The sequence below is a fragment of the Eucyclogobius newberryi genome, unplaced genomic scaffold (assembly GCF_026437365.1).
Source record: "Eucyclogobius newberryi isolate DKJ021-1_F unplaced genomic scaffold, fEucNew1.0.hap1 SCAF_13, whole genome shotgun sequence".
NCBI lineage: Eukaryota > Metazoa > Chordata > Actinopteri > Gobiiformes > Gobiidae > Eucyclogobius > Eucyclogobius newberryi.
The window spans coordinates 17,728,745-17,754,241 of NW_027315757.1; the positions used below are offsets into that span (position 1 = coordinate 17,728,745).

The following is a 25,497-nucleotide window of genomic DNA, read 5'->3' on the forward strand; positions in this document are numbered from 1 at the left end:
TATTAATGAAAAATGAATTAACAATCTGTACATCTGTCGTTATATTGAGACAATTACCAATTATTTCTACCACTACTATGATTAATGTAAAAGGAACAAACGGAATTGTAGCCGTCTAAAAATAATCCACAGAAGCATTTTGGGGAAAACCCAGAAGAGGCCAACTTTATTGACATGGCAGGTACTTTTTAAAAGGTGAAGAGAAGATGGTTTCCACTGTAAGAGCGAAAACGGCGAGCTTAAGATGACCACAGCGTCCTCGCTTTGACCCCAAACCGCCGACGTCCGCGGGAGGCGACTGCGTCTGTCGTAACGCGTTTTCGTTTTTGTTCGTTTTCTCCAAAATCGCTTTACATTTCGCACACCGGACGGAGACGGTCGCCGCCCGAAACGCCCAACGTGGCGATCTCGATCAAAAAAACATAAAGTGTCGTCGTACGCTGCGAATTTACAATAAATATACAAAATAAAATTAAAAAAGAGAGAGCGAGAGAAAAAACTATCACAAATCCACACTTTACATACCCAGTAAAATGTACATTGCAGCGATTGGTGGATGGCAACGTCAAACATAAAACGCTGCGCGGAAAAGGGGGCGCGGCCTGCGCGATGTGCTTTTACGCTCAAAGAAATGAAATATTGACTTTAAATAAATGCATTGCACCTTCCCCCCCCCCCAGCGTGTTAATTTAAACAATTCTTCATTCGACTGACGACGACACAACTGCGCCTGTATTTAAAGCCAACATTTGTGATTTTTTCAAGTGTAGTTTCAGCTTTATCGATCTCAAAACATGTCCTAACGCTCCTGTTTGTTTGTTTGTTTGTTTGTTGGGGAGGCACTGTCAGCATTCTTTGAGAACAGTGAGTGTGTCGTTTGTCCATTAGCCTTAAAAAAAAAAAAGCATAAAGTGAGCCAGTAACTTTCATGCAAACCCCCCCAACGTGAATCGGGACTTTGCGGTTTTTAAAGTCTAAACAACAACAAAAAACAAGGCTTGAATTCAATCGTCTGGTCTGAAAGTTTAGCTGCACAAACGTCCTCCTTCTTGATCGTTTACGGCGGCTATTCAAGTTTGAGCAAGAGCGAACGGAACGGATTTTGACTTCGACGACGACGACAACATCATCATCATCGCCAGCCGTTCCTATAGGGGGCGCTAAATCATTTTGGCCGCAGCAGGTGGTGGTGGTGGTGGTGGTGGTCACGGGGTCGCATTCATTCAGTCCACGGCAAAGAGACGGGGTCTGACTTGTAAACAGGCCGATATCAAATACAAATAGTGAGTTTGTCGTTTTTTGTTTTGTTTTGCCGGAGTGTTTGTCGTGGAAGCGTCGGATCCCGTTAGCCGAACTGGAAAAAGAAGTTGCCTGGTCCGGACGCTGCAAGGAAAGAAGAATACACGATAAACGTACATATACAAAGCCGTAAAGCGTTTGAGAATCGATAGGTTGGACACAAAAACAAACCACCTTCGAAACTAAATCCAGCGGGGCCGCCGAAGAACGCCTTGAAGATGTTGTTGGCGTCAAAATCTAGTGGAGAAAAGTATATATTTTAAACTAAATATCATTAAAAAAAAAGGTTTATCGTTTCACAAATTTGCATTGATGTAATAAAAGTATTGCCTGTTTATGCAAAGACTTAAGGAGACACTGAAGTATATATCATTTTAAATTTGTGGTAAGACTTATTGGCAAATACAAAACAATGCAAAATATGTGAAATATTTTTGATGGTTTAAGTTTGACAGCGATGGAAGACCAACGGAAACACTATAGAATCCACTTCAAAAGAGTTCCATTTGCTTTTTGAGCTTTTAACCATGTTCTAACGCTGTTCCCTCATCAAAAACACACTGGAGTAGCATTTAGCTTCATCCCCGCCAGTTTGTTCAATCGTGTTTGGAAAATCCGCTCAATCTTTTCTCGATCCGTGACGTTTTCTCGATCTGTGACGCTGAGAATCTCCCATAAACCATCGCCAGACTCGCGCTTCTCCTGTCTAAACCCGATCAGTAACAAACCGCGCGCTTCATTGCATCTCCCCGAACACTTCCCAGCCGCTTGTAATTCCCCCTGCGCCCAGTAGACGACGTTCAAACTCAGTTAGTCCCGTGCAAAACGGCAGAGATCCAAAGCGGTTGTTTCTCTGGTTCCAAAACTCGAAACGCCAAACGAAAAAATACTCGAGGGCATGTCATAATACAAATAATGCATAATATTTGTCTGTTACTTCATGAAGTCTAGAAATAAGAGTTTGACTTGGGATATTTTGTCGGTAGAAGTTCAGTTTTGAGCTTGGACGTTGCAGCAGCCTCTAACGTCCCCCGGATCAGCACGTTTATGAGTGAAACTGACTGACCTCCCATGTTCATCCCGTCGTCCTCTAGGTCCTGCCCCGTGTCGTACCGGGACTTCTTCTTTGGGTCCGAGAGGACGCTGAACGCTTCGCCGACCTCCTTGAACTTCTTCTCCTCCTCTTTCTGCACCTCGGGCGTGGCGCTGCTGTGGCGGTCTGCAGGGGGCGGAAGCGCACGTTTCGTTTAGCGCACAATCGTTCAAATGAATGAATACGGCTTTCAAGTGGGCATTTTTGTCAATATCGCTATATATATTTTTCATATTATCGCAAAAAAAAAAAAAACTATAGTCAGACAATGTTTTAACAAAGCATCAGCTAAAACGGGTCTGTAAACAAATTTAAACGGCTTTCAATTTGGGATTTTGTCAATATCGCACAAAATATTTTTTCATTTTATCGCAAAAAACTGTAATCAGACAATGTTTTAACAAAGCATCAGCTAAAACGTGCAGAAATATCACTTTTCACGGCTGTTGGGGAGATTAAACTAGATGTTTCTGCCTCATTTTATCAATAAATACGCTTAATATTCAAATTTTTGCCCATCTCTGAACCAACATTGATGAGATATCAGTATTTTCATATTCTGCATCTCCCACCGCTACTTTCACACGTAAAACATTTGAATTGCCGCAACTGAACACGAAAACTGTCTTGATGAATCCCTCCAAAGTCTAAAATTGACAAACCGCACGCACACTTTTACAGACTTTGTGATTTAAATAAAAAAGACTATTCAAAATGCTGGTTTGGCCGACCTGGGTGATGCAAAAGCGCCCGTTTGCGATAGGCCTTTTTGATTTCCTCTTCCGTGGCGTTCTTTTCCACGCCCAGCACCTTGTAGTAATCTTTCCGCTTGCTTTTCTTTAACTCCAGCTGTGCGTTTTTCAAGAGATGCTTGTGTTCTGCAGGGATTCAAAAAAGAAGAAGAGTAAAACGTTTGAATAAATAACAAATAACGGTGACTAAACACTTCAATCGCACATCTTTACGACCACTTGACCAATAATGATAATACCGTATTTTCCGGACTATAAGTTTTGGAAAATACGTTTGTTTTATATAGAGCGCTTTTCACGCCCCACAAAACAATAAACCGTCTGTTAAGGAAAGTTTATCAATCAAACTATAAAACTAACTACCGTATTTTCTGGACTATAAGTCGCACCGGAGTATAAATCGCACCAGCCAAAAAAGGCATAACAGAGAAGAAAAAAACACATAAGTCGCTCTGGAGTATGAAATGCAGTTGCAAGTGTGAAAATAACAAATAATATCACATAATATGTGATATTATTTGTTATTTTCACACTTAACTATAAGTCCTCCAGAGTATAAGTATAAGAATAAATATAAGTATAAGTCGCACCCCGGCCAAAACTATGAAAAAGGTGCGACTTATAGTCCGGAAAAAACGGTAAGTGTAATACCCATGTGATTTCTTTTATTAATTTATTTACACAAAACTAAAGGAAATTTAACATATTTTAGAATAAATCCTCACAAAAGCCACACATCACACTCGTACAAACGGTAGATCATAGGGATGTCAAGATTATTATGTAAATTGATATTTGTGATTATTCAGGCGATAATCTAATCGTAAGAACCAAAAAAATTATAATCGTGACAATTTCAAAAGCAAAATTAAAAAAAATCTTTTTATCCGGCCGTTTATTTTGAGTTTTAGAAAGTGTATTTTCGTAAAGCCGCTCACAAACTTAGGAAAAGTGACATTTTGGACCACGGGAATGCAAGAAAATTAAAGATTTCACCGTTGTTCGGTCACAGTCTCGATAATCGTGAATAATCGTTAAATCCTGATGTTTTTTCCTCACAATAATCGTAACACTAGAATTTGATTTTGTGACATCCCTAATAGATAACAAAACAAATATAACAAGAAAAAGGATTAGAAAAAAAATACGAAACAGCAAAAACATAAAAACTAAAATGTATCTCAAAATTCTAAAGGACAAATATTGCATTTCTTGCTGCAATTATTCTTTCCAAAGTATACTGATAGAGTTTAAAAGGTTGCAAACATAAACTTGATCTTGTCCTAGTGCTAAAAAGAAGCTAAATACATAATCATGTTCAAAAAAGGACCCTCAAAAACACACATCATTATATTTCTGAGAGCATTGACTTTAACCGACTATAACTGTGCACAAACCCAAAACTTAGCCACTTATCGACAAAAACAACAACAAATGTAACGGTATCTACTGTCTCTATTGTCTTCAACAATATTCAGATGGTTCTTCAACAAACGCATCAAGAAACGTGCTAAAATGTCCCTGTATTTGTCTCGGTTACGATTCAAACGTCGACAAAATCATGACTGAACCATAAACTTTACAAGAGCAGAAATATAATTTTATGGGGTCATTTTTAAATCGCTTTAACTTAAGACGACGCGCTCGATATTCCAATTTTGCACAATGCCTCCACCAATTGCGATTAAAAATGGATTTCAAAGAACAGTAATCATTCAAAGTAATTCAAAATTGTTCGATACACCTCCCGCCGCTGTGTAAAAGGCACGATATTTTTCTTCCGTCATTTGCCTCGGAGCGCACTTTCGATTCTCACCTTTTGTCTTCTCCGTCTGGTAAACCTTCTCGTAGTCTCGGACCGCTTCTTCGTACTGTTCCGTTTCCATGGCGCTGCAACAGAAGACGCACAAAGGCAACGGAATCATAATGAAGAACCATCGACTAATTATGAAATATCCAGTGCAATTCCCAGTGACTTTAATAAATTACTTCAACTCTATTTATTACTAAAATATTAACCACTTCTTAACCACATAAATCCTTTCAATTGTCTTGATTACCGTATTTTCCGGACAATAAGTGGCACCTTTTTTCATAGTTTTGGCCGGAGTGCAACTTATATAAGTTTTTTTCTTCTCCATTATGCATTTTTTGGCTTATACTCCGGAAAATACGGTATTCATCACTTTATACATCGCGTTATTGTCTCGATCACACACATGTAACCGTCCCGCTCACAGACTCACCACTGCGCTCTCCTCAGATAGGCCTTGATGTAGGTGTCGTCCAGTTTGATGGCCTTGGAGCAGTCTTCTATGGCCTGGTCGAGTTTCTTCAGCTGGGAAAAAAAGGCAGAAATCATGTTTTATTCATTTAGAAAAGGGACATGAGGGTGACACATTTAAAACACAGAACACATCACAAGCGCACACACCACAGACAATAACTCCACAGGAAACGCATGCAAAACACATTACAGTACAATATTAAAAGTCAAAATGATCACACCCTACTGTATATGTATTGCAAGAACCCTAATGTATTAAATATTAAATGCTAAATTAGTTCTTTTGGATTGTGCTCAAAAGTTTGTGTTGATCTGAGACACTCCTTTAAAGTGCCCCCTGCAGGTTGGACGACTCGTTGGACTAAAATGCAGTTAAGATGAATACATTTTGAATTTGGCTAAAAATTTATAAAATAAAAAAAATTGTCACAGGAAAGCAATTTTTTTAGGTTTTGAATTTCACTTCCTGTTTGTAATTGGTGACATCACACTAGGAAATTACCCAGCAACCACTGGGAAAAAACTATTCAAAAAATTCAGTAATTAACAAATAAAAAAATTCAAATAAAAATATGTTAGATCATCTTCATTTTGCTACATTAATGTTTAGAGGGTCAAAAAGTTGTTTATTTTGAGTAAATTATGCAAAAACTGTCCCCAGTGTGATGTCATTTCCTGTCATTTTCTACACATTTTTCAACTTTTCTCCACAAATACCTACTCGATTGGTGTAAAACTATAATTTATATGTACAACAGGTAAAAATACACCAAATAAAGTCAAAATTGGAAAATCATAAAAACCCATCATAAGCCCTTTAAGACACTGCAGCTTTAAGAATCTCTAAATATCTCAACAGAATTAAGAGGTTTCCACGACGAGACAATTTATATGTAGTTAATATAGTTGTTTTGCTTTCCATTAATGCCCATATTGTTTCTTTTTCCATGTATTTATGTTTGTTTGTTTGAAGAGTTTGAATGAACAGCCGGTGCTATAAATACGCTGGAATAAGCCCAGAGCTCGATCAGTCTTTGAGGAGAAAGCTTGCGTTTGTGGCCTTCGCTTTGCCTCGTGTCGCTCCCACATCTCGCACTCACCTTCGACCCCACCGTGGCTCTGTTGCAGTACAGTTTGGCGTTGGTTTTGATGTTGTTGGGGTCTATTGTGAGGGCCTCCGAGTACAGGTCGTAGGCCGCTTCGTAGCTTCCTTCTTTAAAAGCCTTGTTTCCTTCTTCCTTCTTGGCTTTCAGTGCTTTGGCGTTCTGCGACAAAGAGCGATGTCGACTTTAGCGGGCGAGACACGTTTTAATCATATCATACTCAAAATCTGCAAATCTGATCAAAATAACAGTGGATTGTTCACTTAAAAGATGTTTCCCCTCAGATTTCTCATGAGACTTTGGAGTCACAGACGATTCTTGTTCAGTTCAGTCCTTTTTACGACACCATTATTGAAACATTGTTATTGTCATTGTCATTATTTAATCTTCAGCAGTTCTTTTTTTCAAAACAATAACTAATTGCACAAATATATAGCAGCCAAAAGTAGAATTAGATATCTGGATATTTATCATTTTGAATCATTTGTTCGAGAAATGAAATTGCAACTTTCAATCCACTTTTGCCACTTTTAGTACTTTAGAACAAATTGAAAGTACCGTATTTTTTGGACTATAAGTCGCACTTTTTTTTCATAGTTTGGCCGGGGTGAGACTTCGGAGTGACTTGTATGCGATATTTTTCGTCATTTTCACATTGGCAACAGCATTTCACATGTTGATTATTTTCACAATGACTTGAAAATGCGACTTATAAATGTTTTTTTCTTCTCTATTATGCATTTTTGGGCTGGTGCAACGTATACTACGGAAAATACGGTACAAACAAATCAAACATAAATTTGACTCATTATGAAGATAGTTTCAGACGCAACTAACCACTGTCTTTCTTTTTCGTTGCCATATTCCCCAGTTTATGTTCATTATTATTATTATAGACAAATATGTCGGTGTAATCCCTCATTCGTCCAGGCGTGTTCCATAGTAGAAAAAGCTTCAGTTGTAGTCATCTGGACTCAGTTTGAAAAAATAATAGTCCTGAGTCCAGATGACTACAACTGAAGCTTTTTCTACTATTATAGACAAATGTACTAGACTGAAGTGTGACAACATAAACATAAGACATCTGCGCTTTTCAGTTGAGGAAACGGGGCTGAGAGGTAAAATAGTTTGCTTCGTGTGTTTGTGTGTGTTTGCTCACTCTGCAGGCGAGTCGAGCCTTGTCGTGGTCCGGGGCCATGCGCAGCGCCTGGACGAAGAACTGCACGGCTTTGTCGATGCAGTCCTCGTAGTACAAACACAGCCCTCGCACGTAAAGGGCGTCGGCGTTTGTGGAGTCCATGCGCAAGATGTCGCTGGGAGGAAGCAAGAGGAAAACGTGTTCAAACCCCGAGCGTGACCCCCAAAAATACTCATTACGCCAAATGGTGACAACGACAAACATGTGCGCCGAATGTCTAACGGCAAAAAGACACGGTTCAACAACAGTGACCCTGACGTACAACATACGACATCTGAGCCAGTTAAATCCATTGAAATGCAATCAGAAGCTTTAAATATTCCGCTCTGATATTGTCCTACTGCAGAAAAGCTACATACATGTTCAAAAAAGGTCCCTCAAAAACATATAAACGACTATAACCATGCACAAACCCAAAACATATGGACAAAAGCCACATATGGACAAAAATACAACAAAAGTTAACAGTATCTATAACGTTTTTGCACCGTCTTCAACAATATTCAGGTGGTACTTCAACAAACGCATCCAGAAACGTGCTAAACTGTGCCTGCATTTGTCTCGGTTACGGTTCAAGCATCGGCAAAATCATGAATGGACCATAAACGTGACTTTAAAAGAGCAGAAATATAACTTTATGGAGGTCATTTTCAATCGTTTTAACTAGCTCAATATTTCAATTTTGCACAATGTCTCCAAAAAATGACAATTGCAATTAAAAATGGATTTAAAATAACAATAATTCGATACACCTCCCGCACACTTTCTCACCTTTTGTGTAGTACTGCTCACATATTCACATATTTTCTGCCTCACCTTGCCACAGACTGAGCCTCCGGGTATCGCCCTAATAAGGCTAAACATTCGGCCTTCAGGATCTTGAACCTGTGACAAGCGATGGCCGTGGCCAAGGCCCGGTCCATGCAGAACACGACCTGCACACATGACAAATATGGTGAATCTGCGGCGGCAACACACAATAAACACACACAGAAATGTCACTTACCATTCTGAAGTCTCTCTTGTCAAACCCGATCTCCGCCATTCGCTCGTATTCAAGAATGGATTCTGCGTTTTTGATCTGAAAAAAGTCACAGCACGTTTTTATATATAAACAGTATTCATGTGTCATTTGTTTGCTTTTTTTGTGTCACTTTATAAAACCAAAATGTTGATAGAACAGTCAACATAATCTATATATTTTAACTGATTATTTGAACAAGAATTCACAATTTTAATTTGATTTTATTTATCAGAAATAATACAGTAAACCTTATAATAGTAACCCTGACATTTAACCTTTTTAAATCTAGGCTAAAAACATTCAGACTGGCTTTTAACACTCTGTAATGACACTTTATTTTGTACAGTTTTTTTGTTTTAATTAGTTTTAAGTTTTGTATTACCTTGATTTTATTGTGAAGCACTTTGGTCACTTTATGTGTTGTAAAGGGCTCTATAAATAAAGGTTGATTGATTGATTGATAATAAAACTCATCATGAAATAGCCAATTATACGTATGAAATATAAAAAGTATTGTAACGCTTAGAAGTTGTGCAAAGACATGTGACCCAAACATTCTACATTAAGTGAATTTAACAGGAAACGCGACACATTAAACTGCGGCTACATCATTTTATTCCTCGCACAGTTCATCTGGATTTGCATCGGGGAGAAAAGACTCGACCCGTGTCCTTATCGTGGGCTTAGAACGAGGCCAAAACTCTACTCTACTTAATCTCCTCGTAAACCGCCGGGTCACGCACTCTGGCCGAAGCTTGGGGTCGGGTGACGGTGGACGGCAGTCGTCGTGGTGATGCTGATGATGGTACGCCGGTGCATCCCCCCCTCCCCAACTCACCTCCTGCGGCGCCTGGCTGTTCTCCAGCTCCAGCTCCAGCACGCGCTGGAAACAACGTATCGCCGCCATCGCGTTGCCCAGGCACAGGTGGCACTTGCCCTCGCGCAGATGCCCCTGTGGCAAGAACGCGCAGCAGAATATTACGGAATTAGTACCTTATTTTCCGGGCTATAAGTCGCACTGGTGTATAAGTCGCACAAACCAAAGAAAAATGCATAATAGAGAAGAAAAAAAACATATATAAGTCGGACTTGGAGTATAAGTCGCACCAGCAAAAAAAAAAAAAAAAAATGAATAGAGAAGGAAAAAAGAACATATAAGTCACTCTGGAGTATAAGTCGCACCCTGGCCAAAACTAGGAAAAAAGGTGCAACACATAGTCCAAATAATACGGTACTTATACGCTGTAACTGGTGCTTAGCTGGGTGTTTTAGCACAGCACGCATACAGTACAAGGAGCTAAGATTCGTGCCACTCAAACGTCTCCAACAGCCTCCAAACCAGCCCTATATAAAAGGACTATTCCAGGTCTAAATTAAGACCCAAGCCAGGCCTAAAATCTAACCTAAGAATTAACAAAAGGAGGTCAAACATTTGTATAAAATAGACACAAAATGAGGCCAGCGCAGGAGTTCTCCACGTCCCTGAGAAACACCGATGTAGGAAGCGTTAATCCATTAAGTGTATCGTTTAAACACGCTTCTTTAAAGACTGGAAATAAAACAATTTGACTTAGGGCACAAATAAAATCTAATCAAGACACTAAAATAATTACCAGTTTATTACATTTGATAACCTCTAAGTTTCAAGTGTGTTTCAGTTTCCTTTGTCCAAATGTGACACTAAACTAAAGTGGTGACAGAAAACAGTCACAAAAATACACTTAAATTACAATAATACCAATAAATCAATAAATTAATATAGTACAGCCAGAAAAGTATCACAAATACGTCATGATACAAACATGATGCTACACTTAATTAGCCTCATTAACTGGACAAAAATCAGACAGAGAAAAGCAGTTATTGTACGCGCCTTTGTGAAGTTTTGGTCTAGTCGCACGGCCTGCTGTGAGTCCTCCAGGGCCTCTCTGTATCGACACAGCATCATCAACGTGGCCGCCCGGTTTCCATAGTAACTCGCGTTTTTGGGGCACATGTCTGCAACGAAACGGAGAAGTTATTCAAAATGACAAATGTCTATCGATTCATACAAAGGAAGAAACGTCTGCAGCGTTTAAAACCAAAATGACATTGTTATGGAAACTTGGAATTTCAAGATTCACCAAAAAAATAAGGATTACTCGTATATTAAATTGAAATGCAAATAATACAAAAAATGTGAACTTTTTTATGTTGAAGAGCGATTATTATTACACGCGTCAACAATATTTTACACTTTTGTCTCAGCTACAAGTGTTTTGTTAGCATTTTTAACAGGATAAATAATACATATATAAATAAAATATATATAGATTTAATAATAATAAAAATAATACATGTTTCATAAATAAAATCATTTTGAAAAGAAAAATATGGCCTAGTAAAACACATTTAAATACTCGTGTTGTTTTACATTTATTTGTTTTAAAAAATGTTTTATGTATGATGTATCAATGTTAGTTAATTTTTAGTTTAGTTTTTTTTTTGTGTGAATATGTGGTGAAGGTAGAATATTTTAGTTTAGTTTAGCTACTATATTGTTATGTTAATTGTTGTTGTGGTTAAATAAAAAATAAATATTTTTTTGTAAATTATAATAAAAAAAACAATAATACATGTATTCATAAATAAATAAAATCACTTTGGAAAGAGATATATGGCCTACTAAAACACATTGAAATACTGGTGTTGTTTTCGATTTCTTTCTTTCTTTAAAGGCGCAATGGACGATTTTTCGGCGATTTGAGAACGCAGGCGGAAGTGCACATGCGCACTCCCCCGTGTGAACTGATACAACACACGTGCGTTTGTTTATTAGCGCAACGGATCGCATCACATCTCTCGTCTCCCGTAGATTTCAGTCTCTTCTGAGTCAGCTCGAACTGTCTTTCTCCGTCTTCATTTTGCTCCGTACACTGAGGGAACTATATTATGATAGATCAATGCGCTTAGGCACGCGGAAATGTGGGGACGAGCTACACGTGGCTGCAGATGAGCGGTAGCTGCGTTTTATGATTCATACGTGGCAGGACTAATCAACAGTCCACGCCACGAGGAAATAAGACTTAGATTTGTGCCAAAAAAATCGTCCATTCAACCTTTAATGTATGATGTATCAATGTTACTTAGTTTTTTAGTTTATTGTTTTTTAGCCGTCTTTTTTGTGTGTAAATATGCGGTGAAGATGTGGTTAGATTAGTTTTGTGACTGTATTGTTATGTTAAAGGTTGAATGGAGGATTTCTTGGGCCAAAATCCGAATCTCTTTTCCTCGTGGTGTGGACTGCCAATTATTCCTGCCACGTATCAATCATAAAACGCACCTACTGCTCACCTGCAGCCGCGTCGGCTCGTCCCCTGAAAGCAGCACGTTTCCGCATGAATTGATCTATCATAATATAGTTCCCTCAGTGTACGGAACAAAATGAAGACGGAGAAAGACAGTTCGAGCTGACGCAGAAGAAGACGGAAATCTACGGGAGACGAGAGATGTGATGCGATCCGTCGCGCTAATAAACAAACGCACGTGTGTGTTTTATCAGTCCGCACGGGGGAGTGCAGATGCGCACTTCCACCTGCGTTCTCAAATCGCCGAAAAATCTCCCATTGCACCTTTAATTGTTGTTGTTCAATAAAAAGAAAAAAAAGGAAAAAAAGAGGATATATTAGAAATTAAATTAAATCCATTACCAATTGCCTTAGTGTAGAAGTTGAACGCCTCTGCATAGTCCTTCTTCACATAAAAGGCGTTCCCTTGCTCTTTGAAACCCTCAGCCTCCCTGTGAAAGAACAGAAACAAGAGGCTGGTGAGAGATGCAAACAACCAGTGTTAAAGCCCTTGTTGTGTCGACGGATACATATTTTCCAAATGTCACCTTTCCTAAATAGAACCTGAAGTCACTGGGAGCATTTACGTGGCCGGTACAAATGGATAACATCATCAGAACAATCAGAATTTTAGTGCATGTTTACTTCAGATGCAAGTTTACATGTTCTTCTACCCATTATCACTTTTTTTTTAGTACTTTTCTGACTTTGCCGCTAATTTTTTTAACAACCCTCCAGATTACTCACACCGCAGAACAAATCTGATCATGATTTCTCTCTTTTCAGATGATTGAAACCGTTAAAACTAAAAAAAAAAAATCAGATTTCTTTCTGATTGTTCAGGTTTTGACGAGGAAAACTATTAAAAAATGACACATCACTTTTGGGATAAACAGTTACGTGTCGTTAATCAGTGGGTTTTTAGAGTGTCACCAGGTGTTTTTACTGATTGCATTAACTGTTTACATGTCAACACACACACACAACAAATCAGATATTATGTTATCCGATTACTCTAGTCTAGATTTCTACTTGCTACATAAACGCACTTGTCAACGCACGTCATGTAAATAATCGGACAACCCCAGAGACTGGACAATCCACGATCTGATTTTTGAAAACAGTTGTTGCCAATGACAACCACGTGTCTGAGTTGAGTGGCAGAGAGGGGGCATCGGGGGCGAACTAAACATAGAAAGAGCCCCAGCAGCAGCTGCAGCGGTGGTGGTGGTCCGACCGAACACGTTACTTCTGTCGGAGCAGAGCCAGGAACATATGACACCGGCCCCGGGGAAACTGCCATGACTTTCTTTTTTTGGAACCAGTCCACCGTTTGCATCACGAACAGAAACAGAAAGAAACACGCGCGCGAGCTTTAACCGCAACGACATCGCGGACGGCACACGCCATCAGACGGCGTTTGTGCAGGAAAACGACACGTACGGAGTCGTTTGCGTGTTAAAATGACATAAAAACGATAAAGACTTGGCGTGTCACCGTCTCCAGTCTGAGGCCAGATTTAGCCTTAGCAGCGGTGGCTCGCCTCCGTCGCGCGAGCTCTCACTATGCGGCAAAAACACGACCGTGTCAGGACGTGTCACGCCGCGAGCCGCCGACGTGACTGACCGCGCGTCCGTGTCCGCCGCTGACACCGCGGCTGAAATGAAGCCTCACCTTTCCAGTTCTTCGTCGCTGAGTACGTCCAAGTCCGGGTCCATGTTCACAGCATCACACTGCTCCGCCGCCATTTTGCCGTCAACGACGAGGGCCGTGGCCTCGGACTGCAGTGGTTACGTCACTACGTAAGACTGTAAACAGGAAGTGTCACTCGGAAGGTAAAGCGCGGATATTTCCCCCCCAATCATTCGGGGACGATCTTTAAGTCGTGCACGTGATTCGACCTCGTTTCGGAGTATATAAAGTGTAGTCCTATCGGGATGAATATGTTTGAATGAACCTATTTGTGATATGATTGATTACGGCTGTGCAACGCTAATGCTAACTACTTCCCTTGCTAAGACACGTTAGCATGTTTCCTTTTATTTCTACTTGATATGAACAGGAGAAAACGCTTTTTGCTGTGGGATATTTAAGGCACATGGTCTATTTATGAAGACCAGTGTATGCACAAGCAAGCCAAAGTGCAGCAGGTCATCATGCAAGACAGTAACAATGCAAATAAGGGGATGAACATTAATGTTTTCAGACCAGATTTAGAAACACGTCAAGTTGGAGCAGATCTTAATTGCTAGAGAAGTGTGTTCCACATATGAGCCATAAAGAACCCATCTTAAGTATAATCCTGTTGTGACACTAACCTCATTAAGAGACATATTACACTTAATAAGTATGAAACAAACTAACAGCAACATGGTCAACAATATGGTGCATCTTGATGATTACATTTTCTTTTCCCTCTAGGTTCATTTGTGTGACTGAGGATCCCATCATGGGCAAGAGCTGTAAAGTAGTCGTGTGTGGACAGTCTGCAGTGGGTAAAACTGCGGTGTTGGAACAGCTGCTCTATAACAATCATGTAGCAGGTATGACATTCTCATAATCTCCTGTAGAAAGTGTATAATATTAAATAGTCTTTTATACTGCACAGTTTTAACATTACTACACTATTAAAGCTGAATTACCCCCAGGTTTACTATACGTATATATACGCCTGCAATATAATGAACTGTCAATCCAAACCTTATGATTAATCAGTCTTATAAACAACGTCGTCTTTAACAAATGTGTAAACTGCTTATAGGCTCGGAGCCCATGGAGACCCTTGAAGACATCTACATTGGCTCCATAGAGACGGACAGAGGAACCCGGGAGCAGGTCCGTTTCTATGACACGCGGGGGCTGCGCGAGGGGATGGAGTTTCCTCGACATTACTACACGTTTGCAGACGGCTTCGTGCTGGTTTATAGCATCGACAGCAAAGAGTCTTTCAAGAGGATGGAGGCGCTAAAAAAGGACATCGACCGCCACAGAGACAAGAAGGAGGTAACAGCGGTGGATTATATTTGAATGTTGTACACCACGATTACTGTGATACACCACGATTACTGCTGTACACCACGATTACTGCGATACACCACGATTACTGCGATACACCACGATTACTGCAATACACCACGATTACTGCGATACACCACGATTACTGCAATACACCACGATGACTGCAATACACCACGATGACTGTAATACACCACGATTACTGCAATACACCACGAGATTACTGCAATACACCACGATTACTGTGATATACAACGACTACTGTAATACACCACGATTACTGTAATACACCACAACTACTGTAATACACCACGATTACTGTAATACACCACAACTACTGTAATACACCACGATTACTGTAATACACCACAACTACTGTAATACACCACAATTACTGCAATACACCAGGATTACTGTAATACACCAGGATTACTGTAATACACTACGGTTGATGTAATACACCACGATTAATGCGATACACCAGGATTACTGCAATACACCATGATTACTGTTACTGCAATACACCACGATTACTGTATTACACCATGATCACTACAATACACCAGGATTACTACAATACACCAGGATTACTGCAATACACCAATATTACTGTAATACACCACGATTACTGTAATACACCATGATTACTACAATACACCAGGATTACTGTAATACACCAGGATTACTACAACACACCACGATTACTGTAATACATCAGGATTACTACAACACACCAGGATTACTACAACACACCAATATTACTGTAATACACCACGATTACTGTAATACACCACGATTAATACAATACATCACGATTTCTGTAATACAGCACAGTTACTGTAATACACCACAATTACTGCAATACACCACAATTACTGTAATACACCAGGATTACTACAACACACCAGGATTACTGTAATACACCACGATTACTGTAATATACCACAGTTACTGCAATGCAGTACCTGTGCCCAGGACACCGCACCCCAAAGACCTCAACAGCTTCAGGCCAGTGGCTCTCACGTCCCACCTGATGAAGACACTGGAGCGGCTAGTCCTGGACCACCTCCGCTCCACCGTGAGCTCAGCCATGGACCCGCTGCAGTTTGCATACCGGCCTGGCATCGGAGTGGAGGACGCCGTCATCTCCCTGCTGCACCGCTCTCTCTCTCACCTGGAGAAGCCTGGCAGCTCTGTGAGGATCCTGTTCTTTGATCTTTCCAGCGCCTTCAACACCATCAGCCGCTGCTCCTGAGGGACAAGCTGGAGACGGCTGGTGTGGAGTATGACCTGGCAGAGTGGATCCTGGACTACCTCACAGACTGACCCCAGTTTGTGAGAGCCCGGGACTGTGTGTCTGACACTCGGACCTGCAGTGTGGGGGCGCCCCAGGGCACTGTCCTCACGCCCTTTCTCTTCACCCTTTACACTGCAGACTTCAGACATGACACGGACAGCTGTGTCCTGCAGAAGTTCTCTGACGACTCTGTCATCATCGGACTCATCACGGACGACGATGACGCGGAATACAGAGGACTGGAGCAGGACTTTGTGGACTGGTGTCAGCGGAACCACCTCCTCATCAACGCGGGGAAGACCAAGGAGATGGTGGTGGACTTCCGCAGACACCACCCCACTGCCCCCTCACCAGTGAACATCCAGGGACGGGACATTGAGAGAGTGACTCATACAAGTACCTGGGTGTTCATCTGAACCACAAACTGGACTGGACTCACAACACAGACTCACTGTACAGGAAGAGCCAGAGTCGGCTCTACCTCCTGAGGAGATTCAGGTCTTTTGGAGTGACAGGGCCACTCCTGAAGACCTTCTATGACTCTGTGCTGGCATCAGCTCCTGTAGGTGTGGCCTGCTGGAGCAGCAGCACCACAGAGAGGGAGAGGAAGAGGCTGGACAAAGTCATCAAGAAGTCCAGCTTCGTCCTGGGCTGTGCTCTGGACTCGGTGCAGGAGGTGGGGGACAGAAGGGTCCTGGCTAAACTCACATCTATGCTGGACCATGAGTGTCGCCCCCTGCAGAACACTCTGTCCACTCTGGAGAGCAGCTTCAGTGAGAGACTGATCCACCCTCGCTGTGGGAGGGAGACGTTTCACAGGTCTTTCCTTCTGCTGCTGTCAGACTCTACAACAAACACTGTTAGTCCTGATCATGTGCAATACTGAATTAACCATGTGCAATACCATCATATTCATGTGCATATAACTGATGTAAATAAGACATTATTTTTTTTTCATTTTGTTTACTTACTTACTATTAGTATTATCTAGTCTTATGCTAGCTATTTTTACTTTACTTTATTTTATTCTATTATTATTATTTTATTATTAGGCCCGAGTGCCACAAGCTGGCGAGAGGCCTATTAATCTCGTAAGGCCGTGCAAAGCACGGCTGCGAAAGTGCGCACGTAGTGCGCACGAAATCGAGCGCGATGCGCTCGCCCACTTCCAAACACTCACTAACGCACTCCTTCACTCACGCACGCCCCGTGCATACTAATTAGTAGTAGGAAAATGGAACATTACCGTTGTAAACGGGCGAAGCCCGTGCAAAAGTGCGCACTAAACGAGCACGGTCATCATCCCCATATAAAGCACTCATTTGCCCTAAGTAGCTCACGAATACGTTCCCCATCTCTTGCATGTTCCGTGTAATGCAAAAGCATGTAATGCAAAAATTGAACATTATTACTGTATAGAGGGCCAAAAACACAAAGTGGGCGGAGCCCACTCAAAATTAACGAAAGTACCCGTCAGTGACCAGGGACCCACACCATGAGGTAGGAAAGCGCGAGCGCTTTCCGAAAAGAAAAATGGGAAACATTGTTTCCCATTTCTTCTTCTTCTTCTCCTTCTCCTTTTTCTTTCTCCTTTTTCTTCTCCTTTTTCTTTTTCTTCTCCTTTTTCTTTTTCTTCTCCTTCTTTTTCTTGACTTCTTCTTCTTTTTCTTGACTTCTTCTTCTTTTTCTTGACTTCTTTTTCTTTTTCTTGACTTCTTCTTCTTGACTTCTTCTTCTTGACTTCTTCTTCTTGACTTCTTCTTCTTGACCTTCTTGACCTTCTTCTTCTTCTTCTTCTTCTTCTTCTTCTTCTTCTTCTTCTTCTTCTTCTTCTTCTTCTTCTTCTTCTTCTTCTTCTTCTTCTTCTTCTTCTTCTTCTTCTTCTTCTTCTTCTTCTTCTTCTTCTTCTTCTTCTTCTTCTTCTTCTTCTTCTTCTTCTTCTTCTTCTTCTTCTTCTTCTTCTTCTTCTTCTTCTTCTTCTTCTTCCTCCTCTTAGGAAATGACCCAAAAAAAATCTGATTGTAGAATCATGAAATTTGGCACAGAGGTAGATGGTGACAAGAGAAGTAAAAAATATTATTACTACTTTTATTATTAGTACTATAATACTTTTACGAACTCCTCTCAGGGCGTTGGCCCTAAAAAGCTGAAATTTGGTGAAAATGCTACTGAGGAGTGGGACATCAAAAGTTATTCAAATTACATTGATACCCGTCACGGTCTCTGTGCGGCGAAGCCGCAAACTGTAGCAAGAATTTCAAAAATCTCCCAAATTTAACATTTCTGCCGTTTGCGCAGATAAAGTCCGAATTGCGTCAAATTAGAATCAGTTGTTAAACTCTTTGCCCTAAACCTAGTAGAAGTGAAATAAATTAATTTGGAGCCACAGCGCCCCCTACAGATTTTATATGGAGGTTAAATGTTTAGTTTTGCGAAATTATATGAAATTTGACACACAACTCAATTTTAGAATCCCCATCAAAAAAGTCAATGAGACCCATGTCATATTGTTATGGTTTTGCCGTAGCGATGACCAAAACCTCCCATGTTATTCCAATGGGGAAATCGCCAGAACATGTTTACACTTTAGACTTTCACAAACTCCTCCCAGGGCGTTTGCCCTATTAACCTGAAATTTGGTGAGACTCATCTTCAGGGGTGGACCATCAAATCCACATTTTTATTCAAAGAGTCACGGTGTCTGTGCGGCAAAGCCGCACATTTTGCCAAGAATTCAAAATAAAATTGCTTTTTGATGGTAAAACAAAGGGGAGAAGATGTGACAGCGTCACAGATTCAGCAGTAGGCGTACTAAAAGGACAATTGGGGCGCGTTAGCGCCCCCTCCTCTTGCGGCGTGGCGAGGGCCGATCATTGCCGCTTGCGGCTATATTTATCTTTTTATTTTATTTCCCCCCCTCCATTCCCTATTAAGATAGGAGAGGAGTTTTGTTAAAGAGTTTTTTTTGTTTTGTTCATAAGAGTTCTTCTATTAAGAGTGTTTTTTGAAACTTCCTATAATCTGTCCTTTCCTCCTGTTTCTACTGTGTTGTAACAATAACATTTCCCCTTGTGTGGACATCTTATCTTATCTTACACCAATATTACTGTAATACACCACGGTTAATGTAATACACCACAGTTACTGTAATACACCAGGATTACTGTAATACACCACGATTACTGCAATATACCACAGTTACTGTAATACACGATTACTGCAATACACCACGATTACAGCAATATACCACAGTTACTGAAATACATCACGATTACTACAATACACTACGATTACTGTAATACACCAGGATTACTGTAATACACCAGGATTACTGCAATACACCACGATTACTACAATACACCAGGATTACTACAATACACCACGATTACTGTAATACACCACGATTACTGTAATACACCTCGATTACTACAATACACCAGGATTACTACAATACACCAGGATTACTGTAATACACCAGGATTACTGTAATACATCACGATTACTACAATACACTACGATTACTACAATACACCAGGATTACTGTAATACACCACGATTACTGTAATACACCAGGATTACTACAATACACCACGATTACTGCGATACACCACGATAAAATATATTTTTATTGTAGACTTGACAACCTTTGCTTTATGGGTTACATTTTTGTTAATTTTTAATGATAGTTTTATGATGTAGTGTCCAGCCCTAGTTAATGTATTATTCACACTTTGATTCTAATTTGATTCTATAGCATCGTCTTAAAAAGCAACCAAGCTTGAGCCTCACTTACTGTAGATTTTGAGTAGATTTTCATGTCAAGGTTGTTTTGTTAATCAATAATCGTGATTATTCAGGTCACAATATAATTGTAAGAACCTAAATATAATAATCATGAAACTTTTAGAAGCTAATATAATTATTTTTTGTAAAAGATACAGCCCAAAATTAGACATAAATGTTAAGAAATATATTTTATCTTGCTGCTTTTGCCACACTTAACTTTACTTGATGTTTCATTTGAGTAACATTTTGTAACGCTGGTCACAAACTTGAGGAACAGTATGTGTTCTCAAACCTTTTCTGGCGCGCCCCCCCCCAGGAGATAACAAAAGTATCAAGCAGAAGATGCACTCACGTTACTGCTTGTCACTTTCACCACTGCGGGTCCACAACAGTCACACACAGACTGCTTTTAGCACGGAGCTGACTCGTACCACTGCGCTTATGTTGTTCTTCTTCTTTGCTGTTTTATGGCGGTTGGTATCCAAGTTGGTACCGCGACCTCTAATGGGAAAAAGCGGTAGAAAATGACTGAATGAATGGTATCCAAGCATTGCATTACCGCCACCTACTTTAGTTAGACTTTAGACTTTGTTCTTTAGACTTTTTTCTTTAGACGTCATTCTTTTGACTTCACTTTTTAGACATTGATTGTTTCATTGCCTATGGGATCAAACAGAAAGTTGTTGTTGTTGTTGTTGTTTTATGGCGGTTGGCATCCAAGTGTTGCATTACCGCCAGACTTTATTGTTGTTGTTGTTGTTGTTGTTGTTTTATGGCGGTTGGCATCCAAGTGTTGCATTACCGCCAGACTTTATTCCTCAGACTGACTTTATTCTTCAGACTTTGTCGAATTCTTTAGATGTTGTTGTTGTTGTTGTTGTTGTTTTATGGCGGTTGGCATCCAAGTGTTGCATTACCGCCAGACTTTATTCCTCAGACTCTGTCGTAGTCCGTAAAAGTTCTCCTTCCATTGCTTTGGTGTTACAAAGCCCATGAGGTCATGATATGTCTTTGTGACTAGAATAGTTGTTGTTGTTTCAGACAACAACCGGCTTTATTCCAGGGAGACTCTTCTTCATCTTCCTCTCCTTCTTTGACGTTCGGTGCTTCCACCGTACAGCTTTATTCTTTAGGCTTCATTCTACAGGCTTTAATATTTCCACTGATGTCGCTGCTTGGTAGCCGTGCGTCTACGAGACTGGACGAGGACAGGAGACCACCCCCACCCCCATCTCGTCACTTTGATCACTCTGACTCCCCAAAAGCAGACCCCCATCACTCCGACTCCCATTTAGCGCCTTTAGCCTGTTTTCTATATCTGCCCAATCAAGCTCCTTTGTTCCAAGGAATCTCCCTGCAGCTTTAGCAATGATCCTGATCCTTTCAGTTCTGCTTTGAGTCTGAGCAGCACAGTTTACAACATCCACCATAAAGAGTACAAAATCCTCTCTATCCACAACCAGGGTATTCTCATTAATTCTGGAACCTGCACACTTGGGACCTCCACTCTTGAAACCTTCACACTTCTTGGGAGCCACGCTGGCCTCTCTCATTTCGCCCTGGCTGGGAGCAGCGCTGGCTCCTCTCTCTGTATTTACTCTAAACTCGTTACTTGAAACTTTCTTGACTGCATCTGCATAGGATATATCTTGAGAGACCTTTATTTTCTGCACCTCAGCAGCTCTTTTGCTAAACCTGCATCCCCCGTAGGCAGAGCTATGTTCTTCCCCACAGTTACAGCACTTCAGTTTTGCACCCACGTCACACTTCCCATACTCATGATCTCCTGCACATTTACCACATCTTTGCTTCCCTCTACAGACCGCTGCAATATGCCCAAAGCGCTGGCACTTAAAGCAACGCAGGGGCGGCGGAACATATGGCCTGACGCTATAGCACATGTACCCAATGAACACCTTACTAGGCAGGCACCTCCCTTCAAGTGTTACCATTACCGACAAGCTGTCACATCTTACCCCAAACCGGGTCACCTTCAAACGCCTAGCGTCCACCACCGTAACTCCAGTCAAATTCTCCTTAACTTCATCCACAGACGTCGCCGTAGGGACACCTACGATAACTCCTCTGACCGTGTTTCTTTCAGCATCAGACACAAGAATGTCCTTTCCACCCAGACGTTTAGTTCCAATTGCCTTCCGTTGCTGAGCCGCGTCCTTGCACACGACCAGCAGCGAGCCATCTCTAAGGACACTCGCACTCTTGATCACTCCCACAGCTACAGTTAGGCTCTTTGACAATGTCACTGAATTCCACTCCTTAAAGGATGCACTATCCTGTGCAAGCTTTATGATCACCTTACAGTCTCTGCTCTCACCCCGGATATCAATAGCTTCAGCCTCATCCTGCTGCTCATTCCCAGAACCCTCGGACGAGCTAAGGGACTTTTTACGTTTCCGGGCACGTGCAGGCAGAAAAGGCTGCTCCTCCACGCCGTCCAGAATGTCTTCCATCCCCGATCCACTCTCCTCCGCCATCTCCCGTCTCTCCAGACCGGGTGTTGAGCAAGGTCTCCTCACAGTTTTAGTCCAGGGCTTCACCAAAGATGTTCTCCTTCCATTACTTGGTGTTTCAAAGCTCATGAGTTCAAAGTACGTTAGAATATCCTCTTGCTCCTCATCCTCGGCACAGTCTCCAACCCCAACTCTATAAACGTCTACCCAACCCTGTGCTATATAAGGAAGCAACTACAGCCTCACACAAACCCTGTGACTGGAATGTAAGAACGTTCCGCAGACTGAACTCCCGCCCATTATTCCGAAACCACAAGGCAAACCCGGTTCTTTCTCTTCCATTACAGCGAATTAGCACGTGCTCGACAGTCTCTGGCACCCGACAGTGACCACACAGACGGTCGGATGTTTGCCTATCCTACTCAGTGACCAATTGAGTCCAGTATGGCCAATCCTCATGCGAGCACAGGCCCTTTCCTCCCCCGCGTTCCTGCTCATGGATCTGCAAGGACCGACACTACCCTGTATGTGATAGAGATGCCGTCCAGTATCAAACGGAAAGTAATCACTGCTTTATTACATCACATGAGCGGTCAGAATCAGCGCAAGTTCAAAAGTTAGATTCTAAAAGGGAAGTGTAGCGTCCAGTCGAAGTCAGTAGGTGGCGGTAATGTAACACTTGGATACCAACGGCCATTACGCACCAAAGAGGAAGAAGAAGAAGTGATGAATGAGTTTTTATTGTTTCCATTCCGTGTCATTCAACTAACGTCAGAGCGAGGCAAGAACTAATAAAGAATAATTACATTCTGTCCGTATGATCACTGTTACTAGCTCATTACCTCGCGCCCTTTCTCTTCACCCTCTACACTGCAGACTTCAGACATGACATGGACAGCTGTGTCCTGCAGAAGTTCTCTGATGACTCTGCCATCATCGGACTCATCACGGACGACGATGATGCGGAGTACAGAGGACTGGAGTAGGACTTTGTGGACTGGTGTCAGCGAAACCACCTCCTCATCAACGCGGGGAAGACCAAGGAGATGGTGGTGGACTTCCGCAGACGCCACCCCACTGCCCCCTCACCAGTGAACATCCAGGGACGGGACATTGAGAGAGTGACTCATACAAGTACCTGGGTGTTCATCTGAACCACAAACTGGACTGGACTCATAACACAGACGCACTGTACAGGAAGAGCCAGAGTCGGCTCTACCTCCTGAGGAGATTCAGGTCTTTTGGAGTGACAGGGCCACTCCTGAAGACCTTCTACGACTCTGTGGTGGCATCAGCTCCTGTAGGTGTGGCCTGCTGGAGCAGCAGCATCACAGAGAGGGAGAGGAAGAGGCTGGACAAAGTCATCAAGAAGTCCAGCTCCGTCCTGGGCTGTGCTCTGGACTCGGTGCAGGAGGTGGGGGACAGGAGGGTCCTGGCTAAACTCACATCTCACCATGTGCAGTACTGTCATATTCATGTGCAATTACTGTCGTACTCCCATGCAATAGTGTCACATTCATGTGCATATAACTGATGAAAATATTTTACCATTATTATTATTAGTAGTAGTATTATCTTGTCTTACGCTAGCTGTTTTTATTTTATTTTATGTTTTATTTTAATTTAATTATCTTATTTTTCCCTTCCATTCCTTATTAGGAAATGAGAGGTTCTGTCTATAGGAGTTTTTGTTTATAAGAGTTTTTGTTTATAAGAGTTTTTGTTTATAAGAGTTCTTGTTCTTCAAGTGTTTTTTAAACTTCCTATAAGTTATCTGTCCTTTTCCTCTGTATCTACCTGCGTTGCAACAATGAAATTTCCCCATGTGTGGACAATAAAGGATTATGTTACCTTGACTGTTTTCCATATATTTGTAAAATAAACATTTTAAATAGCTCAATAATACATTAATTCATTTTACAAACCTTGTTCCTCTGACGGTTGTAGGGTGTTTGGGTTTTCATAACGTGCACTGTGGTTTTTCTATGTTTTCACCGTTAACCGTAGCTCACTTTACTTTACTACTCAAATTGGCACTGGCCGTTTTTCCGTTGCTCAAAACACGCGTGACGGACAAACCGACGCGCCCCACACTTTGAGAAGCTCTCCGTCAGACCACAAAAATGAAGGAAAATGAAAGATTTCACTGTTGTTTGGTCACAGTCTCACTAATCGCGAATAATCGTTGAATCGCCATGTTTTTTCCTCACAATAATCGTAACGCCAAACATCGTCGACATCCCTACACGTGACGCATTGTAATTACGCTCGTTACTCACCGTCATCGCGGCGGCATGCTGAGCTTGGTCCGGCGCGTTGACGCTTCCGTTTGCTTCGCAGGTGACGATCGTCGTGCTGGGAAACAAGCTGGACAAGCCGGAGGAACGGAGGGTGGACGCGAACGTGGCGCAGAACTGGGCCAAGAACGAGAAGGTCCGCCTGTGGGAGGTGTCCGTGGTCGACCGGCGCACTTTGATCGACCCGTTCGTGTTCCTGGCCAGTAAAATGTCACAACCTCAGAGCAAGTCCACTTTCCCCCTCAGTCGAAATAAGAACAAAGCGAGCGGCTCCACCGACAGCTGAACGATGAGGGAAACGCGTAGTCTCAGTGAGGCGAGGGAAAGAGTGAGCGTCGTTTTAAAGGGATTACCGTATTTTCCGGACTATAAGTCGTACCTTTTTTCATAGTTTGTCCGGGTGCGACTTATATGTGATTTTATTCGTTATTTTCACACTGATAACCACAAGAGGGCGCTCTAGGCTCTAAGCGACGCAGAAGAAGAATCTGCACTTCCTCTTCCTCTGGAGTTTGTGGAGTTGTTTAGAAGTGACACAGAGGAAGAAGA

The 25,497-nt window shown here is 41.6% G+C and overlaps 2 protein-coding genes across 4 annotated transcripts in view; one reads left to right on the plus strand and one right to left on the minus strand.

Annotated features, from left to right (window-relative positions):
* Window positions 1–25,266, plus strand: part of nkiras2 (NFKB inhibitor interacting Ras-like 2) — a 99,443-nt gene extending 74,177 nt beyond the window's left edge. Inside the window, exons 1-4 of one of the 2 annotated variants that reach the window (XM_072442777.1) lie at window positions 13,849–13,917; window positions 14,504–14,625; window positions 14,844–15,085; window positions 24,992–25,266. In XM_072442777.1, coding sequence (XP_072298878.1) covers window positions 14,532–14,625; window positions 14,844–15,085; window positions 24,992–25,234 — 579 coding nt within the window. In that variant the 5' untranslated portion in view covers window positions 13,849–13,917; window positions 14,504–14,531 and the 3' untranslated portion in view covers window positions 25,235–25,266. Of the gene's footprint in view, window positions 1–13,848; window positions 13,918–14,503; window positions 14,626–14,843; window positions 15,086–24,991 lie in introns of those variants that run through there. The other variant, XM_072442776.1, reaches the window with a different exon arrangement.
* dnajc7 (DnaJ (Hsp40) homolog, subfamily C, member 7) lies at window positions 138–13,886 on the minus strand. Of its 2 annotated transcripts, none has more exons than XM_072442775.1 (14): window positions 13,757–13,886; window positions 12,446–12,534; window positions 10,630–10,754; window positions 9,595–9,708; window positions 8,739–8,813; window positions 8,549–8,667; window positions 7,694–7,847; window positions 6,532–6,696; window positions 5,391–5,482; window positions 4,961–5,034; window positions 3,124–3,270; window positions 2,366–2,518; window positions 1,474–1,536; window positions 138–1,383 (listed from the first exon to the last, which is right to left on the minus strand). In XM_072442775.1, exons 1-14 carry the CDS (start codon window positions 13,828–13,830, stop codon window positions 1,346–1,348), a joined length of 1,482 nt encoding a protein of 493 aa, XP_072298876.1. In that variant the 5' UTR covers window positions 13,831–13,886; the 3' UTR covers window positions 138–1,345. The 2 variants fall into 2 exon arrangements, with proteins under 2 accessions (XP_072298876.1, XP_072298875.1); XM_072442774.1 differs by having other exon boundaries at window positions 1,471–1,536.
* Window positions 25,267–25,497: the final 231 nt, after the last annotated feature.

Bases quoted from the DNA above. Each gene is read 5' to 3' on its own strand.
- dnajc7 (XM_072442774.1), bottom strand. From the start codon at position 13,830: ATGGCGGCGGAGCAGTGTGATGCTGTGAACATGGACCCGGACTTGGAC. The intron at 8,668-8,738 runs GTAAGTGACATT...TCATGTGTGCAG, and splicing joins ACAAGAGAGACTTCAGAATG to GTCGTGTTCTGCATGGACCG. The intron at 2,519-3,123 runs GTCGGCCAAACC...CGCCCCCTGCAG, and splicing joins GGCGCTTTTGCATCACCCAG to ACCGCCACAGCAGCGCCACG.